The 20,831-nt window shown below is 41.3% G+C and overlaps 1 protein-coding gene across 2 annotated transcripts in view; it reads right to left on the bottom strand.

The window, feature by feature from the left end:
* Tp53bp2 (tumor protein p53 binding protein 2) overlaps positions 1-20,330 on the bottom strand; it is a 57,008-nt gene extending 36,678 nt beyond the window's left edge. Inside the window, exons 1-2 of one of the 2 annotated variants that reach the window (XM_020153219.2) lie at positions 20,026-20,330; positions 923-1,070 (exon numbers count right to left, since the gene is read on the bottom strand). In XM_020153219.2, coding sequence (XP_020008808.2) covers positions 923-1,070; positions 20,026-20,052 — 175 coding nt within the window. In that variant the 5' untranslated portion in view covers positions 20,053-20,330. The remainder of the gene's footprint in view (positions 1-922; positions 1,071-20,025) is intronic. The other variant, XM_074048238.1, reaches the window with a different exon arrangement.
* Between the last annotated feature and the right edge of the window lie 501 nt (positions 20,331-20,831).

The following is a 20,831-nucleotide window of genomic DNA, read 5'->3' as shown; positions in this document are numbered from 1 at the left end:
ATGGGGTCTTGCAAATTTTCTGCCTACGCTGGCCTCCAACTATGATCCTCTGGATCTCCACCTCCCAAGGAGCTAGGATTACAGAAGTGAGCCACTGCACCTAGCTACTTGGGATTCTTTATGTAAATGATCTAGTTGGCGCTGATGTACTGGGAAAAAGAAGAAATTGTAATCCAGAGAGAGTAGAGCAGACATTTTGGAGCATTCAACTGTGGAAAATCCAACTAAAGATGAATAAAGGTCCTGCCTGGAAGTGAGGGTTCAGCTAACATTAGATGCCATGAATGGTGCAAACTTAATGCAGTGTGTGCCTTGCTCTGAGGACATCTGGCACCCCCTGAGAAGGAAAAGGAAACAGTGGGAGTCGATTCAGGTTGTACAGAAGCAAAGCAGAAATGATGAAAATTATTCCCACACTTACAAAACTCCTTTGGAACCAAAAGAAAGTAAGCTGCTCCAATTTAGAGTTTCAAAAAACTATCCTGAGGGAATGATTTCAAGGCTTACAATACTGCTTATGTCATCATCATTGCCTGCTACACTACAGTTCCTCAAAACTGAACAACTTTCCCTAAAAGCCTACCAAAAAAAAAAAAAAATGAAAGAGAGGGCAAGAGAATCAGAATGCCTCAAATTCTGAATGAAGGAAAGCCTAAACATACAGCAACTGAACACCAAACGTCTGACCATAACACACCAGAAGCTTCCACATTGCACATCCACCACCTGTCTTGACCTTTTCACATTTTACACAGTAGTGCCTCATCTTGTTGCAGAAAAAGAAAACAGCAAAAAGACTTCATGTCACACAACGCTGGCGTGAAAGAACTGCCTCCTGATGGACACGCTGTCCTGCAGTTTCTCTGCAGGTAAGCATGAGTAACGGAAGACAGCAGGACTAAAGCACAAGTTGGTCTCATACCTGAGCCACACCACACCTCAGCCAAATGGCAGTCGCTCTCGCCAGGCTCTTTGCACAGATCCACCACGTCTCTGCATACTGTCTCTGGAGTAACGGGGACTTCTGTGAAGTGCTGCTCACTGTTACTGAGGTACACTGTCAGAAACATCTGAAAACAGAAGGAGACACAAGAGTCACCAGTCCTGCCTGCCAGGTGGGATTCACCTTAGATCTTTTCCTCTAAACGATCTTCACTGGAGGTACAAATGCATAGCACAGAGCCTGGCCATCTCTGGCTGAAGTGGGGTGAGGGGACCTGAGCCCAGTTCCTTGGATTCCTGCCCTTCCACAGGCAGTGCCTACAGAACTCCTAAGACCTCAACAGAATAGTCAAACCAGTGCATGCAGAAGTTCAAACCAAATCTTTTTTCTGCCAGCTTTATTCATGCTATTTGTTTACTAAATACTTAAGATAGTTCTTAGCATGTGCCAGAGCCACACCTCAAATTTATCAATCCTTTCACGATTGGTTAGAGAAAAGTTAAAGAGTGAATACTGTTAAACAATAGAGCACATTAAACAAAAAAGCTGTAGAGTTTCCCAATATGAGCTGAGAAGCTTCCAAACTAATTATCTCAGGTTCTTCCTATTCTGATAAAATGTACTACATAAAGAGACATAGTTCTAAGGCCTCAACTTAGCCAAAAGGCAGCACTTAAACTTGCTATGCAAAAATCATAGTTCTCACAACATTACTTGAAAAAATAAAGATTAACTAAGCTCACAGAATTCTACCCTGCTGCTGCCCTGGCCAAAATACATGGCACACTTAATGATGGAGACAAATAATTTACACTTTAGTATTAAGTAGTACTTTTCCAGACTCTCCACTGGCACCAAAACTTTCTTTGAAATTTATCACTTCAAAAATAGTAACTGTTTTCTTTGTAAATATGAAATTGAAGACATTTATTAAATTACAGAAATACTGTATACATAGTATACATACTAAATGCACTGTATCAACAAATAAAAAGCTACTATGTAATGTAATAGCACCCTGCCTTTGCCCACCTCCTCTTTCATAGTATCTCACAAACTTACATCAACTCTTAAACAGAGCAGGTATTATTTTCTCTTTATAAATGAAGAAAAAGACTCTGAGAAGTGATCTACCTGTCTACTGAAATGAGAAGGTCAAGGTACAATTCTGTTCTTCTGATCTGTCCTCTAGTCTTTAAGCTGTCCTTTCTAGCAGGAAAATAATTAGAAAATGTTCCATTTAACCAAACTCTTTGGTCTTTTACTTTCTGGAAAACTAACAGCTTCATTTACTCAAAAGCAAAATTGCAAATAGAACGAGGACAGACATGTTCCTACATACAGCCCCCTTTTTCCATGGGATTAATACCAGCATTATCAGCAAGTACAGGAGCTGATTCCACTTCTTCTTTTGAGTATGAAGGTCAGTTCTGTGGTGATTTTAATAATTAACTACAGTCCCTGATGCCAGGCCAGTGACTGACATTTGTCTGGATTCCCAGGCAAGAGATCTGATTGGAACCCCAGATCTGTTCATAATTAGACTACCATAGGGAAGGGCACCTCTCTGAAACTCAGCTTCCTCATCTTCGAAATGAGTCTTTATTTAAGCCAGGAGCCGGTGGCTCATGCCTGTAATCCTAGCTGCGCAGGAGGCAGAGATCAGGAGGATTACGGTTCAAAGCAAATCCAGCCTGGTCAAACAATTGGAGACATCCTATCTCAAAAAAAAAAATCACAAAAAAGGGACTGATGGACTGGTTCGAGGGGTAGACCTTGAGTTCAAGCCCCAGCACCACAAAAAAACAAAAACAAAAAAGTAAGTCTTTAAGTTCTGTACAAGCTACCATTTAATAAGTGTTTACTAGGTGCCAGCACACAGCCAATGCTGACAATGTCCTATGGGACCTACCTACACCAACACCCGCCTCTCATTACCTTTACAATCCTTTGCACTTCTATCCCACACTCTGCTCCACCAGTGGCCTCCATGCTGTCTCAGGCATGGTCCCACCTCAAAGCTTTGCACTTGCTCTTCCCTGTATGCCAACATAGCTGACTTCCCCATTTCCTTCATGTCTTTACACAACTGTCCTCCTCTCATTTAAATCTTCCCTGGCCACCCCACCTACAATTCCAACACCACACACACACCCCCCCCATACATTATAGATGTTATTTAACTGTTTTTTTATAATCTGACTGCCCCACCAGAATGTGAGTGTCATATAGTCAAGGGTTCTTGTCTTTGTTCGGGGTTGTAGTTACAGCACCTAGAACCATGTCTGTTATGTAACAAGCATATATAGATGTATGCTTTTAGATGGTGTTGCATTTTACAGATGAAGACAAAGAAGCACAGAGAGATGAAGTAAGTGACGTGCCCAGTTACACACCTTTTAAATGGCAAAGCTAAGATCCAAATCCAAGCCTGATTTCCTCCACAGTCTCAGCTCTACCTACTCTTACTACCTTGTCATTGCCTTCCAAAGCAGCATACAGGTAAAGGCTCTCTTGAATTCAGTCTACACTGTGCCAAGTGTGTCATTGCCACTAGCTATGCCTTTTAGAGTAATATTTTTGCCCACAATATACCATCTTACCTCAGATTTGTTTCATGGTAAGTCATTATTTAGGTACTGCTAGATGGTCTTACATAGAGTACACAGTTTACTCCCTGCTACAGTCATCCTACTTCTGTCTCAACATTCTTTCCATTCAGTCAGTATTTATAAATTAGCTACATATGGCTGGGTTCTAATGTAAAAATAATCTTTGCTAAATAGCTCACACTGCTCACAGTATGAAAGTTCAGAGACAGAGGGAAAGAAAGAGACAGAGAAAAGAACCTTGTCGTGTGGAAAGGGGCACAATGAACCCACAGGGTCCAGCCAAGAATCAATAGCCAAAGCTGACTCCCTCTCTTTCCTATCCTCCTTCTCCCCACTGGCAAACCCAAGGAGAAGCCAGGTAGCAAGAGGAGTACTGGTTCCATCTACTGAAGTCATAGTCCTGAGGCACAAGGCGAGGTAGAGGAAAGTGGAGGTGGGATACAAGCCCATCTCAGGTCTCGGAGAAGAACACACCAAGCAGTGAAAACAAATATAGAAGCCCTTAGGACAGAGCAAGCTGGTCGTGTTTGTGGAAGGGGAGGCCACTGCAGCGGGAGCAAGAGGAAAGGATTACTGGAGATTAATTCAATGAGGCAAGCGGAAGCCAGATCACACATGGCTTTCTGAGCTCTGCGTCTGAAAACTTTATCAAGGACAGAGGTTGTTAAAACAAGTATGTGACCTCACCCTGAGAGTAGCTTGATTCAGTGCATCTGGGATGGGGACTAAGACTTCCCCATTTCTAAGAAGCTCCCAGGTGTGGACCTACAGGTCCAGAAATCACATTCCAAGAACCACTGGCTAAGGCCACAGCAAGGAATTTATGGGGCCACTGGAGGTAAATCTTCAGAGACAGAAAGTAGATAGCGGTTGTCATGGGCTTCAGGCAGGGGAAATGGGGAGTGACCGCCAGAGGGCACAGGGCTACTTTTTGGAGTGGTGAACATGTTCTGGAAACAGTGATGGCTACACTCCCCGTAAGTAAACTAAGTCACTGAACTGCACTACTTCAGAATGGAGAGTTTTATGGTATGTGAATTATATCTCAATTCTTTGGGAGGGGGCCTAAACAGTGAAATAGGATTTATGTCATTTTAAAAAATCACTGATTACTATATGAAAGACTACAGGAAGACAAGCAAGGAAGACCAGTGAAGGAATAAATAAAATATGAGCTACTGTGGGAGCACAGATTGTGGGAAGAGCAAAGGTCTTGAAAATGGCTTTTTTCCGTTACATGCTGAAAGTAGAGCAAGAAGACCCGCTTGTGGGTAGGGTGTGGGATGCGAAAGTAGATAGAAATTTACTGAGATGAGGAAGGAGACAAGTTGGAGAAGAGCTCACAAGACAGGGGCCCGTATGCCCAATTTGAGATGCCCACCAGACATTACTTAGAGTCATTTAAAGTTATAACACTGGATGAGAGCAGCTGGGGACACCTAGAGGCAGAAAAAAAGCTGGATTTTGTGCCTTGAACTAGTCAAATACCATACCCAGAAAGAAGTCCCACAAAGGTAAGGATTTATCAATTAAAAAACAAGCTCAGAGTACAGTGGTACACTAGAAACCAAGAAGAGAAAATGTTTCAGAAGTACCACATGATCAACTGAGTCAAATGAGACTTAAGAGGTCTAAGAAATGAGGGTTGAGTACTAACTGTGGGTTCTGGCTAGATGCTGTCAACTGCCTTGACAAGCACTGAGTAAGGGGGAACAAAGACCTGGCTGGAACAGACTAAGAACCTGAGAGAAGATGAGGTGCAGTACAGATGACTCTTCTGAGGTGTTTTGCTTTAACACAAGCAGAAAATATGGAGGCATATGTGGAAGGAGATAAACAGAGAAAAGAGTGTTTTGTTTTGTTTGTATAACAAGACGGGATAAAAAGTTTCTACAGAATGTCTTAATGAATGGGAATGACCTAGTAGAGAGGAAAAAATGTTGCTAATACTGAATTGCTATCTTTTGCTATCTTCTGTGCTCTAGACCAGCATTAATTATCTGTCTAGTTAGTGATCCCTGGCTGGGGACCCCACAAATGCTTCACACTGCCATTGTCCCATCCTCAATTTTTTTTCTTTGTTAGAGTATTTTAAATTTTTTCATCACAAAGATAAATTATCAAGTGTGACCACTTTTAACACTATAGCACAGTGGCAACAATATGGCAGCTTTAAGTTGTGACTGTATTGTATCCACTGAGGGGCAAAGTTTTACCTGTCCATACCACAGGAAGAGGTGGGATGGAGATAACAAACTGTTACCATGGGCTACAATATCTGTAATTGCTACTTCTCCCTCCTACAAATACATGATTAGTACAAAAGGAAGGCACCACACCTTTGAAACAAACTTTGAAAACTCATTTAATACACTCTTTAAATTTATAGGAATAAGTATGTCCTCAAGTCATAAAGGTTAAACATCACTTACTTCAAATCTCTACACTTATAATCTGACTCAATAATGGGCTTTAATGTGACAACTTCTATTTAAAAATGTTACAGAGAAAGTGAGACATGGCCATGCTTCCAATAAATATTATTTCCTTTCTCCGTTACCTGGAGAACAGATGAGGAAGAGAAGGAGGAGGGAGAAGAGGACAAAAGCCATGAGTAGGAAGAGAGGGCTGGTTAAACTAACCTATCATGTTAACCTGAGAAAATGCAGGCACGCAAAGTTATTTACCTTTTACCTTTGTTTTACAAATCTGCTCTCCAAAATGATAAAAGAATTCTCAAAACTGCAATTTAGTTCCCTGAACAGTAAAACAGAAACAAGATGAAGAAGTTCTTCTTTCTGTTTGGGTGAAGTAGTTTTTATCAATATGACGAAAAGTTAAGATAGAAATTTTAAGGCTTTGCCATCAACTACTCTAGAAAACAACAATTTTGACCTAGAAAACAACAATTTTGACCTAGAATCCATGATCTTTAACAAGAAAGAAAAAGAGAGAGAAAGGTTTCCAGAATCCAATACCCAAACATTTTAGAAGGAAAAGAACAAACAAACATTCAAAAACATCAGTTATGAATTGTTTTGCTACACAACTGTACTCTCCATATCCTCTTATACAAATGGAAAGTATCTGCTGTATACTTCAGAAAAAGATAAAAGGCAACCCCACATACTCTTTCAGTAATTCAAACGTAATCTTCCAAAAACCTAAGGACACAGATCATTTTAAAAGAATGGATCACAAATTTGTTTTTAAGTCCCATTGTTACAGAACCTGTATTCACTGTAAGTAATGCTATGTCACTTATTTAAGAGTGATTCACTTTCAAAGAGAAATTAGTGCAGATTAAAATTTGAATGACCTTTCGAAGAGGAAATATAAAAAACTGGCTAGGGCATTTACAAGAACTGTATTTTGAGTCAGAGGCTTACTTTATTCTTTTAATTTAAAAAATCATATGAAGTCCCATAGAAAGAAAAAAGGAACCAGTCTAAGATGTTCTTTGTCACACACAGGAAAATAAAGCTTTGCCATAAATCCTTCAGAGTTGTCATTTCAGAGTTGTAAATTCAAATTTACCCTAGGTTTACCTAGGCGGGGGCAAAATGAGTACAAGGGGAAAAAATGTTCTTTAAGGAAAAATGAACAATCTTTAATAAGTAACATAAATCCTCCTCAAGTTTCACAAATCACCCCACAAAACTGCCAGGTAATCATGCACATGGTAAATTATAGAAAAAGCCTGAAGGGTTTCTGTATCTGGTAGTTCCTCTGTGGGAAAATACATGTGAACTATTCTTCCCATTTTATATTTTGTTGTGCCCTCATGATGTAAGCTTTCTGGAGAAGGAGGAGGATGCCACAGGGTTTCCTTTAACCAGGTAGAGTGAGACCCCTCTCTTACACTATGACACAGAAAAGGATTTAATTAAAAAACATAAAGACCCTGAGGCCTAGGGTGTGATTAAGTGGTAAAGCACTTGCCTAGTATGTGCTAGGCCCTGGATTCCACCGTCAACAACACACACACACACACGGAAAAAAAACAGCAGCATCAACCAAAGCTTCCTTCAATCTCAAACTCACACATGGACTTTCAGCCAAGCATGATATGGGTTTCAACACCAAAGGGGTTTAGAAATGAGATTCACATCATCTCCAGCCTTCAGAGACATTCTGCCTCCTTCTCCTCACAGAGGAGCTGGCTGACACTCAGGGGGTACCTAACTCAAACAGGCTCTGCCCTAGCTGTGGGTGACACTGCCAGCATCCTGCAGGAATTGTGCTGCTAGGACCTCAGCCCAGATTGTCCCATGTCTCCCCAGTTTCTGAGTGGATAGCCCTAAGGTCTCTGTGAAGCCTCTTTCAGGAGCCCCAGGGTCACTACATCTTTTGAGTCCTTTCTCCTAGAGATACTCCCCAACCTCCCTGATTAGGGGTTCCAACTTTATCACACTGCTTATAAAGGCCTAACATGATTTCTGAGCTGTTTCTCCCACTTAAAGTTCACTCTTGAGGCCACTAAGCTGCCTTTTAAAATCTCTGTGAGTGATGTCTACCAATGTTCTGTTAAGGGTCAATGATATTAAACCTACCTGAACATTAAGTGTACTGCTTCTTATTACTGCATCCTTTTAGCATAAGCCCATGAGTTTCTACAAGCTAAACTTGAGTTGTTTAGAGCAAAATGATATAGTCATATCTGATGGAATTTTTTTTTACATTATAAACTGTTCCCTTGGTCACTTACAAGTTAGAAATTTGGTATTAATAACACATATGGTCTCAGCATCAATTTAAACAATATTCTGTGAAAAATATCGTGGTTATTCATTCACTAACATATAGAACATACAATCATTTTCTAAGATAATCAACACTCAGGAGTCCGGGGGAGGGGGGTGAATACAATAATCATGGTTACTTAATTGAAGCAAAAATTTACTATGTGCTGAAAAACAGTGTTATATGAGCAAGCAGCCTGCTGGGCCTAGCTGTCTGGTAATAATCACTCCATGTATGTAAACAAGTTAACAGTCCTCTCTATGTTGACACTTAAAGATAAATTATTTTATCAAGCTTCTGCTTCTACGTCTTCCTCTCAATCCTAACTTCTTTGTAATTTTATTGTCTTTGATTCATTCATTCATTATATTTATTGAACACTAATGCCACAAGCAGTTTAGATAATGGGGATACAGTGATGAAAAAGCTTTCATTCTTTAGACAAAAAGAAGAGACTGATAATGCACAAATCAGCATGCTATATGAAGTAGGTGGTAAGAGAATCTGAAAAATGAGGAGGGAAAAATGGCTAATTGTGATAGGGAGAAATCAGCCACTGGAAACATGAGGGCATTCCATGAAAAGGCCCTGCAGTGGAAATGAGCTTGGGACTGGACTGTCTTATGACCAGAAAGAAGGCTGATGTATCTAACATACAGACACATGACAAATTAAGGCAGAGAGGGAGGGAACCAAAGGCTGGCTCATGCAAGGCCTTGTCGGTCAAGAATAAGGAGTGTGGGCTTTATGACAAGGGAAGTCATCACTGCAGTCTGCATATTTTGAATTTCAGGGAATTTCAACTCAAGTATAAGAAATGTAGGCTAGGGCTGGGATGTAGCTCGGTGGTACAGCTCTTGCCTAGCATGCGTGAGGCCCTGGGTTCGATCCCAGCATCAAAAAAGAAAAGACAAAAAAAAAAAAAAGGAAATGTAGGCTAAGTACCCCTTATCCAAAATGCTTGAGACCAGAAATGTTTCAGATTTTGTTTTTGGATTTTGAAATATTTACACATAAATAGGGAAACCTTAGGGATAGGACACAAGTGTAATATAAAATTCACGTCTTTATAATTTATACATACAGCCTGAAGGTACTGATACAATAATTCTAGTGCACCTGCATTTTAACTGCAACCTATCACATGTAACATCATGTAGGCACTCAAAATGTTTCAGACTTGAAGCTTTTTGGATCAGGAACACTGCATTAAGACCAAAAACTGGGACTGGCCAAGTGGAAGAGCACCTGCCTAGCAAGAGTGAAATCCTGAGTTCAAAACCTAGTATTGCCAAAGGGAAAAAAAAAAAAAGATCCAAAATAGCCAGACCCAGTGGCTCACACCTATAATCCTAGCTACTTGGGAGGCTTAGATCAGGAGGATCATGGTTTGAGGCCAGCCCTGGCAAAGAGTTCACAAGACCCCATCTTCAAAATAACTACAGCAAAATGGACTGGAGGTGTGGTTCAAGCAGTAGAGGGCCTGTTTCCAAGTGCAAAGCCCTGAGCTGAAAACCCAGTTCTACTAAAAAAGACCTGAAAGTTATTTTAAATTACAGCCTTAAATCACCAAAGGAGAAATACAAATAACCCACACTTTTCCTCACTCCTATTCTCAGAGTAGCTTACATGCTTCTGAAACTCTGTTCCTTAGTTCTGAAGTCACCCCTGCCCTTCTAGAATAATTCAAAGACTTTGTCGAGGAGAGTCCACCCCTACAAAAAAATGTTCTCTTTGCTTCTCAGACAACCACTCACTCCGCTCCCCCGACACACACACCATATTCACTCTACAAATAATAGTCAGATCTTAAAACCCAACAAATCTGCAGTATGTGTCTGTTCAGTGAACTAATGACTCTGTAAGTCAGGGACTTGAAGTACCATGGAAGATGGGAACACTAACAGGAGTCCAGAACAGCAGTCAGTATATGTGTGCATCTAGAAAGGCTGCTCTTTCAACAGCTGTCAAAGACAAATAATCAACAAATAAAACAACTAAAAATACATATTGAATTCTTCACCTCTCTGCAACTATTTTGTGTAAGATTAGTGTTGATATCCTTTCTCCTAAACTGAACAGTGCTGCTTTGCAGGCATGTGTTTTGTTTTATATAAAGTTGATGTTATATATTTCTTCTATGTTAAATTTTGTTCACTACACACTATATTTTTAAGATCACCCATGATGCTATTAGTATAGCCAATCCGTTGTTCCTAGTTCTTTCCTTTCTACCTTCCACTTTGCTAGGGATATGTGGGCAACAATAAACAATATTTATGATACCCTTATAACATGTCAAGCACTGTTCTAAGTGCTAAGAACATAGAGACGAAAATCATGGTACCTTATACCCTCAAAAAGCTTACAGAACAACAAAGAGGCACTGCAAACAGTTACCATGCAATGTGAGAACTTCTTCATAGCAGTACACTAAGGCCCAGTGACAACAGAAAAAAACCGGAAAGAACTTCACAGAAGTACTGCTGGTGCACACCTGTGATCCCAGCAGGAGGGCCATGTGTTGCAGGCTAATCTGGCATATACAGAGAAACCCTCTCTCCAAAAAGAAGTAGTGGGAGGGAGGGGGAGGAAAGAGGGGAAAAGGGCAGGAGGAGATTGAGGAGAGGGAGGAGAAGCAGAAGTGAAAACTGAAGGATAAGTGAAATAAGCAGGAAGAGGACATGCAGGCAGTGAAACGTGATTTATAAAGCCACGAGAACATGAGGAAACCCTGCATGCTGTCTTGCTCTAAAACTGATGAAACATGGATGGGTAGGAGACAGCTGAACAAATGAGGACTCCTTCGATTCTTAACCAACAAGCCACAGAAGTCCTACAAAAACTCAGTAAAAAGTTTTTGTATTGAAACAGCATAAAATAAGAAAAGTTGTTTTCCCACACATGCATACACAAATGGCAAAGTCCAGTGGAGCGAAGCAGGTCATGGAAAGCTAAATTCAAGAGGATAAAACTTGCTGTCAGCCACAGGAAAAAGCATAATATCCTAAGTAAACCCCTTGGAATCCTAACAAGATTCCTGTAGAAGCACGTAAGGAGCTAGGAGCAGACTTTCTGCTGCAACACAACTCCAAGGAACACTGAGGTGGCTCTTCTCCTGGGGACAAGGCACTCACACTACTCCTCTGCCACCACCAGCAGTGTAATAAATGCTGACTTTGATATTTTGAGTCCCATGATCACTTCCACTATGTAGCTAAATCTTCTAAAATGGAAATGTATCCTTGACACAAAAAGGCTGAAATCTACTGAATTAGATTACAAAAAACTTCATGCCTAGTTGAGAAGCTTATGTTTTTATGCAGTATTAGAATTATGGAGAGGGAATTATGGACAATGTTGTTGAGAAAGACCACCAGGCAAGCAGGGTGTTGAATAGATTGAAGAGAAAGAGAGCAGCAAAGGTAAGACAATAAAGAGAGCATGACATTAGTTCCAGAAAAAAGGTATAAGGCAGCAAAGCACCAGGACTGAAGATGAGGTGTCTAAGTGCATGGAGAAAATAGGAAAGAAGTTTATAAAACACCCACACCCTCTGGCTACTGAAAGCAAAACGTATCAAAAATCCTAGATAGCCACCTTTTCAATGAAAGAATTATCCCAAATAGGCTTCTCCTTCCAGGAAAATCAACACATTTTTCAAAAATTACCTACACTGGGCTGGTGGCAAGACTCAAGTGGCAGTGCCTGCCTAGCAAGCCACAAGGCCCTGAGTTCAAACCTTGGTACCACAAAAAAAAAAAAAAAATTACCTACAACTTACAAACTAGCACTTATCATCTAGATCTTGTTGTAATGCAGAAAAACATGTGAATGAAAAGATAATTTCTAAAATTAAAATCAGCTCTGGCCTGATTTTCTTAGATCTTTGCCTTCTTTGTATCGCCAGGAAAATGAAGACATCACTAATTTAAAAAAAAAAAAAGTCAAAGAGCATTTATATGGAAGTAGCTAAAGCTTCCAGGCCAGCGTGGTCATGAGTAGGTTATTCTAAAGCATTTATAAGGTATAAGGCTTTCTTAAGAAACTAAAACATCCTCCATATTTTTAAAGAACATGGTGAGGTGACAGAAAGAAGACTTTCTCTCAAGCCTATGCCCTGTAGCTCTTCCGAGCTCTCAGATGAAATGAAAAAGTCAGTTTCCCTTCATTCCTACAGGAAGGAGCTTGTGGATATGGCAGAGATCTACTTGTCCTGCCTTTGATTCCCAACCCCAGGTACTGAAGAATCAGTGCTACTGATTCTTCTCTCACTTCTGGGCTTCCAGGGTCACTTGGAGTGAGTTAGTACAGCAAGTGGTAACTTGTATTGACTGAGACCACAACCAGCTCCTCTCTTCAGCTGGGGCCTTGGGTGTGGCAAAATGACCTTTTTATTAATGAATTTTCAGCAGTTTTCTTCAGACTTTCCATGTAGTCCTAAGCCTTGCCCAGTCTTTCCCCTTTCCTGAGTCTTTCATGGTAGCACCTTTCCAATCCACTCTCCATACAGCAACAAAGCAAGCTTTCCCAATCAATCAAATTATGTAACTTTTACTATCTAGGACAACTCCAGTGTCTACTATACCCCTTCCTGTGTTGCCCACACTCTTGCTCCTGACAAGAAAATCTACATGCTGGCAAGTCTTGTTACTTAAGTTCCCGTTACTCCTGCTGGCCTCACTGACCTCCAGTGCTTCCCCCAGGCCTCCTTGCCCATCAGGAATTCAGCCCACTTGAAATGCTCCACCTGCAAATCTCCACAGTGCTGAATCCTTCTTGACATGCAGGTCCAGCTGAAATGTCACCTTCCTGACCACTCAATGAAAAGCATACATCCCATCAGCCTAACTTAAATTCCACTTAACTCTCAGTTTTATGTTTACTTTCTGTCAACTCCACCTACCCAGCCCCACTAAGCTTCATGAAAGGTAAGCAACTGAAGGTCGTCCTGTTCTTTTCTTTATCCACGGCACTCAGAACAGGGCCTGGAATACAGTGAACATCACCAAGCATTTGTTGAACAGGTGTGGTCCCAAAACAAGCCATCCAGAAGCAATCAACAAGTTAACAAGAAAGAATGAAGAGGCATGATTTGATGTGACTTCCTCCAAGATCAGTACCTAGTGAATTTCCAACAAACTCACCTAAATTGAGTCACTACTCATTGCACAGACAGCCCAGAGGCTGCAGGAGGAAATACTGTCCCAATACTCCATGCCAACACTCCCTCAGGTGCTGCTGCACCATCTAAGCCACTGAAAATGGCTGAAGAATGAGGACGGCAATGACGACAGCAGCTAGCAACAAACATCTGATTCCTATCCAGCATATCTCCCTGCATCCCTATTCCACCTCTGACCTACATCATGACCTTCAAGCCCTGTTTAAAGGTATCATTGCCTATAATCCTAGCTACTCAGGAGGCAAAGATCAGAGGATAGTGAGGCGGGTTTCATGAGACCCCCATCTCAACCAAGAGCTGGGTGTGTAGCATTCACCTGTCATGCTAAGTGGCAAGCATAAATAGGAGGATCAAAATCCAAGCTGGCCCTCTCCCAAAAATAACTAAAACAAAAAGGGCTGAGCCGGGTGCCGGTGGCTCACACCTGTAATCCTAGCTACTCAGTACTCAGGAGGGATTGAGGTTTGAAGCCAGACTGGGCAAATAGTTCATGAGACCCTATCCTGAAAGTACCCAAAACGAAACAAGACTAGCGGAGTGGCTCAAGTGGTACAGTGCCCACCTAGCAAGTATGAAGTCCTAAGTTCAAAACCCCAGTACCACCAAATATTAAAAAAAAAAAAGGTGAGGGGTGACATACATGACTCAAGTTTTAGAGTATCTGCTTGGCAAGTGCAAGGCCTTGGTTCAAATCCCAGTACCACCAAAAAAGGCAAAGATTTCACTGCAAGGAAGAATACTGTTCAACATCCCTCATACAGAAGCTAATTCCCAAGGCCCTTCACTTTCCCTGCAAATGTGGACGAGCTGAGCTTTCTAGATTAGTATGTGATGGGGAGGGGGAATACCATCACTAAGATGATTCTCTGGTCCAAGGGGAGCATCTGCACATCATTAGACCAATTTTCTCATTTAGTTTGGATTTAAACAAGGGAAGGTATCTGGTTTTTTTTTTTTGGCAGGGGATTGAACCCAGAGACTTGCGTATGCTAGCCACTCTAAGCGCTCACCACTGAGCTACATTCCAGCCCTGGTTTTTCTTTTCCTACTTCAAAAACATTCTCTGAGGTGCAATATTTGAAGTTACCATTAGCCACAACAATATCATGACTACAGATTATTCTGCAAATATATAAAAATATTATAAGCCAGGCATTTTTGATCTTGAACAGAATATCTGTCATTTCTTCAGAATGACCAGGATCAAATTACTTAAACCCTTTGAGCTTCAGATTCCTCATCTGTTGAATGAGAATGAGAAGATCAACTTCACATTGTAATAGGGGATTAGATAGGATGGCCAACATAAATCACTGTGCAATATTAGACAAAGGGCTCTCCCTGCAAGCTCTTGGCCTAACCTGGAAGGGAAGTTAGAGCAGGGCTTCCATTCCAACCCCACCCATCCCACCCCTAACTTACAAGTAGTTTGTCCCACAGGGAAGTTCAAAAAATTGCCTTAACCATCTTTTTATTATTAAATTAGTATTCTGTAACTGTTTGTTCATTATGGTTTTCTACTCTTCTATGCTTGTGCCCTAAGAGATTTTTGGGTGAAATTTGAATAAAGTAGTACTAAGTTATAAATGTGATCCTAGGAAAACAATTGATACATTTCAAAAGTTCAGTAGTTACTGATCACCCAAATGAGCATTTTCATCGATAATTTGGTTCTATTATCATCCAAATAAATCGTGTTTTTAATATACTTTATGCAAAGAAAAAAGCTTAAAAATGACCTGTTACTAAATCTCTGCAACTACTTTTCCTGCTCATCTAATGTTTAGAAATTGCATTTCTTCCATAAGATTTTCTTTTGATAAGACAGTATGCTGTGTTTCAATCACTGCCTCCTTAATATTTCCAACTCTCCTAGAGAGCTCCTAATGACTAAAACTTCTCTTTGCTTTACCTCAAAGAAGTAGCCTTTTGAGGTCTCATCCACCACTCCAACATAAGTATACATTTCTTACATAGTCATATTATCTATGTTTTCTTTTCTCAATTCCAACTGATTATAGAAAAATGTTCTACTGAGTACCTGGCAGGCCATCAAAATACAAATATTTAAATAGTATTTGGCTGATTAAGTAGGAGGTGAGAAGAGCACTCAGAATTCCTAATTGCTTATATTCCACTCTTCTTATTCTTTGAGATATTTGCTGGTAGAGAGAACTAGAAACAGGTTTACAACGCATGAGGAGGAATCATACCAGCAGGTACTGGTATGCAGTGTATTTGAGCAGAAACACAGGAGCTTCAAGAACTGTTCAGTGTTAAATTAGCTTTAGAAAGACTTTTAAGGATTGCCACACATTATGGTAGATTAGCAAAAGAGATAAAGACTGACAGTAGTCCTTAAAAACTCTTCAGAACAGAAAGTTTTATGGGTGTTTGTTTTTCCTGGAGAGGGGGAGGAGATGAAGGGAGGACAGTTCTTCCTAAGACCAGTATATAAATAAATGACCCTCTGTTTCCTTCCAAATAAAGATGCTCTCTTTAATTTTAAAAAACTTAAGGAGGTATACCCTTGCTTAAGATTCTTTATAAAATCTCAATCTGGTTTCTCTGAAACAGGCAAAATTACTGAAAATTTCAATGTGTTTCACATTTAATTAATCAAAGTCACAAGGCAACAGAACTACAGCACATGAAATGTGAGATGTTTTGCACATTTTTAAAAATAGATGATTTAACAGCCCTTGAGAATTACAATTCTATAAAGATAGGAACCTAGCCTAAGAATCTAATCTAAACTTTATTCTGGAATAAAACCTGATCTAAGCCAACGTGCTACATTACTCCTTGATAGAAACAAATTCTTTTAGAACACATCATAATCATATAAATCCAATCTAACTTCAGAAATGTTAAACTTCAAAACATAATTTCAGTTTGGAAAATATATGCAAATAAAACCAGAATTTTGTAAATAATACAAGTATTTAAGCAGAAGTTAAATTATTAGTCTGCAGAGCTGCATAAATGAAACAAAGTCAACCCATAGAAATGTAAAAATTCTACTGATCAGGTGTCAAACTTCTAAAAATATGCACAGTATCCCAATTATTTGTCCTGTACTCCCAAAACTAGAACCCCAACCAATAAGATTATACTTTACAGCACTGAGAAAAACTAGACGTAATTGCAATGACTCTGCAGCACTGAAAGGTTACATGTCATAAATTTACAAATTAAAACCATTATCAGTTCAACTGAGCTTTTTAAAATAAGCTATTATTTCCTGGAAAATACTGACTGTATAGGGGCCATATGATGGCAGTAAGTTTGACTGAGTGTTCAATAGTCACCACCAAGTACATGTGGCTACTTAAACATAATTAAAATTATTTTTTCAAGTTCAGTTCCTCAGTCCCATTAGCCACATTTTGAATGCAGTAGCCACATGTGCCAGGTGACTACTGTACTGGCCAACAGAAACACAGAATGTTTCCAGTGCACCTATGCATCCATGACAAACATGCACCCTGTCCCATACCAAGTGGCACAGGCCATGTTCAAGCCCTCTGACCTTCTATGTGGCACTCCTGAATTCTGTGTGTAGTTTCTGGTATGTAGGGTTTTTTTGTTGTTGCTGTTGCTTTAATCATTTCAGCAGTAGGAACAAACAGAAATTTTCACAAAACTATTCTCTGAAAGGAGCAGCAAATGCTTTTAGAGTTAGTCAAGCTCTAATATAAAACTAGATTTTTGTTGGAGTATAACACTTCACAAAATGAAATAAAGAAAAGATACCTAATATAATTTTCAAAAGGCTGAGTTTTTGCTTTGGATAATTGCCTACATTTGAAAATCAAATGCAATGTGTGGAACACTAAAAAAGCCACACTCTCTTAGTACAAATAACCTCTTTTTTTAATGAAGAAAATAGGAAAGTGTCAAATATGAAAGATTAATCAGTTTCTTCTCACCAAGTTGCAGAAATATTACAAGAGAAGAGAAGCTCCCCATGGCAGGTATCTGAAGAAGAGTCATCACCACTCCCACTTCTGCAGCACCCTGTCATTATCTCTATTGTGACCCTCAATGCTTGCCTATTTATTTTTAGTTAGCCTACTAAAATGCATCTTTCTCTTCTGGTTTTGGATCCAATTATCGCTTTTGTCCCTCTTAAAAGAAAATCACTTAAATCTGTACTATCTGGTCAGAAAACACATGAACACCATTTATTTGCACATTTTTAATATCTAACTTTAGAATGCCTTTCAAAGCAAATCAAGGAAATGTACTTAATATCACAGAACTGTACACCTAAAAATGGCTAAAATGGTAAATTTTTAAATTATGTATATTTTACCACAATAAAAAAGTACACAGAGGAAGGCAATTGTCTACATTCTGAGATTATCCATCTTTTCATAGTAAACATGCTTTCTCTGATATACTGGTTAGAATTTTCCACAGTAATAAAATACAACAAAACCTTGGTCATGTTAAAATAAAAATTCAATCTTAGTAAAAGGTAAAAATGGAAACTATACTCAAGAAAACAGTTTTAAAGGCTGGGGTACAGCTCAGTGGTAGAGCACTTGCCAAGTACATGCAAGGCCCTGGGTTGATCTCCAGCACTGCAAAAAAAAAAAAAAAAGGTTTATTTTCAAGTACCCCAAATATTACAGTATAAAGACACATATTAGGCTGCTAAGCGAAAATTGTCATATTTTTATGTATCATAGCGTAAGAATCTTCTCTTTAACCCATACTGCCAATTCAATAGGTTTTATCCAGCACCTATTCCAAGCCAGGGACTGCACCAATCACCTCTTCATAAACAATAACTCTAATCCTCAAAACCACCCTAAGACCTGGGTAGCATTACCCCATTTTACAGATGATGACACTGAGGACAAAACATTTAAACAAACCAAAAAAAGCGCCTGTGGTCACTGAAGTTAATAGTAGCTCTGCAAAATCCTGCAGGGTTTGTCTGACTTCAAAGTTAAGTGTGCATACCACCACACCACACCAAGTCTGTTAAGATTCTATTCTGACATCAAAAAAGCAATCAGAATGGGCTGGTGGAGTGGCTCACATGGTAGAGCGGTGCCTGCCTAGCAAGCATGAGGCCCTGAGTTCAAAACCCCATACCCCACCCCCAAAAAAAAAAAACAATCAGAAGAACCACACTGCTAAACTGAACTTAGTCTTAGGAGCCTAGTAACTTTTTAAGAATTCTGATGATATGGTATGTAGTTGGGACAAGGAAAACCTCTCTACAATTTTAAAGAAATCTCAAAGGATATCTTCACATGGCATGGAAGATCTTTAAGGAAGAAACCATACTGCAACAACAAACACATGTTTTCTTCTGTTTTTCAAGAAAAATTCAGACAACCTGCGAAAGTAATTTCAGGACAAAGAAATGTAAACTCAAGGAATAAAAAATCCTTCAGCCTTATCCATGGTACACACTTTAATACTGGACATTCACATCACAAATCTAACTTCATAACCAGTTATTAAACCAGAAGATGGAAAATACTACTAACAATTCCCAACTCCTTGAGTCCTAGCAGGACAACCTCCCCCAAACCATCTAAATCCAATTAATCGAGTTGTTATGTTTGCCCAGTACATGAAAGTTTAGGACGCCCTCTATGATACAAGTAGGGGCCAATGCGTAACTGCAAGAAAACCAAACTTTTATCACTCCATTCCACAGGCTGTACAAAAACAAGATAAAAATTGTTTGCTCCCTTGTTTGAACAAATGAAGCCATTAAGGATACGGGATTGCTGCAAGATGATCCCTTTTGCGTGGGAGAGGAGCAAATACAACTTCCACGAGGAAGTCTGCAGAAACCACTGCAACCCGCCAGATTGTGCGCTCCGCTTAAGAAGGGAGACATTGGAGAAATGTCTGAAACCTGCGGTCACCTGTGGCCTGGTGGCCATGTCAAATGCCCGCGGAATCCCTACAGAGCTCACTAATCCTCTGCAGAGGTCTGCAGAAAACAGAGGGGTCCGGCACCGACGTTTTCCTGCGAACTCCAACTCCTGAGGTTGCATTTACTAAAACCGTTTCTACGAAGAGAGTGATTCAGCTGCTCTATCTCTGACATCAGCTCGAAACTCAATTATAAACAAAGCCAACCCTTTCCAAATGTGTTATGTTTCACTCCAGTAAAAAGTTTAAACAATTAAAAAAAAAAGACAAAGTGAAGAACAAGGTTCCCGCTTCCCCTGGTCTTGACCTTCAAGAACCGCGAAAAAGTCAGGTCCCAATCAGACACTTAAAAGTTTCGTGTGGTGGCCCCACAGACTGCTTGACTAACTCCAGGGAAGTTGGAGGCACCCTCCTTGCTTTAGGGTCTCGCCGAGTCCCCAGCCAGGGTCGGGAGCGCTGGGGAATGGGGCCGCTCTCCTCCCCAAACCTCCGGAGGCTCGGATCGCCCGGCCCCGGGCTCCGCGCCCAGCCCCGGGCTCCGCTCCCGACCCGCACGAGACGCGGACCGTCCCCGCCCTGGACCCCGCACACTTCCGGGCCCCGCGCCCCGGCCCCCTGAACGTCCACCCGCTTACCGGCATCATTGTGGACCCAAACCGCATGGAAGCTGGTGTCCAGCCCGCCGCCTGGCCCAGCCGAGGTGTCCCGGGGTCGCGGGCGCGGGGGAGGGGAGCGCGGACGAGGCCGCGAGCGAGGCGGAGAACCTGTTGCCAGGCGGCGGCGCACGGATCTCCCGGCGGACTGGGGACACACAGAGCTCCGAACCCAGCCCCCCGGCTGAGCCCCCGGACGTGGCTTTGTCTCCTCTGCGCTCGCGACGGCCGGGGTTCCCTCCTCCGCTCCGAACCAACTAATCCCTGCTGGGTCCCAGCCAAGCCAAGCCGGCTCCGCCCCCCGCGCCGGGCCGCTTGGGGGAGGGGAGGGGAGCGGATGACTGGGAGCTACTGCGCCTGCGCAGACCCGCAGGGGCGGGAGAGGGGCGGAGTTCTTTTCTTCGTCGCGGGATGAAGGTGCTGTTGGGGGCGCGCCTCCTGGCCGAGCCCGGGAGCTGGAGGGCGGAGCCTGAGAAGAACAATAATCATGGAAGACCGCAGGGGGAGTGCAAGGTGTGGCCGTCACCTCCTCACCAGTCCTGAACTGAGCGAGGTAGTTGAACCCTTTGCTTTCGAAACCGTGAGCCTGAGGTTCGGCGATTGAACCGTGCGGGGAGAGGCGGCCGAACAAATCCGACCCCGGAGGAGACTAGAACCTGACCCGTCCCGACAAAATGGAGATCCGCGTGGTTTTAGGGTCCGCTGCACATCCGAAAGTTTCTCGCTTAAAGGGGCTCGCCAACTTGTTCTCCCTCCTCTATTTTGCCATTGTCAAAATTGTAATTTAA

Source organism: Castor canadensis, chromosome 11 (assembly GCF_047511655.1).
Source record: "Castor canadensis chromosome 11, mCasCan1.hap1v2, whole genome shotgun sequence".
NCBI classification, from domain to species: Eukaryota; Metazoa; Chordata; class Mammalia; order Rodentia; family Castoridae; genus Castor; species Castor canadensis.
The sequence above is the reverse complement of the archived record's forward strand: the minus strand, read 5'-3'. Positions and strand labels throughout refer to the sequence as shown.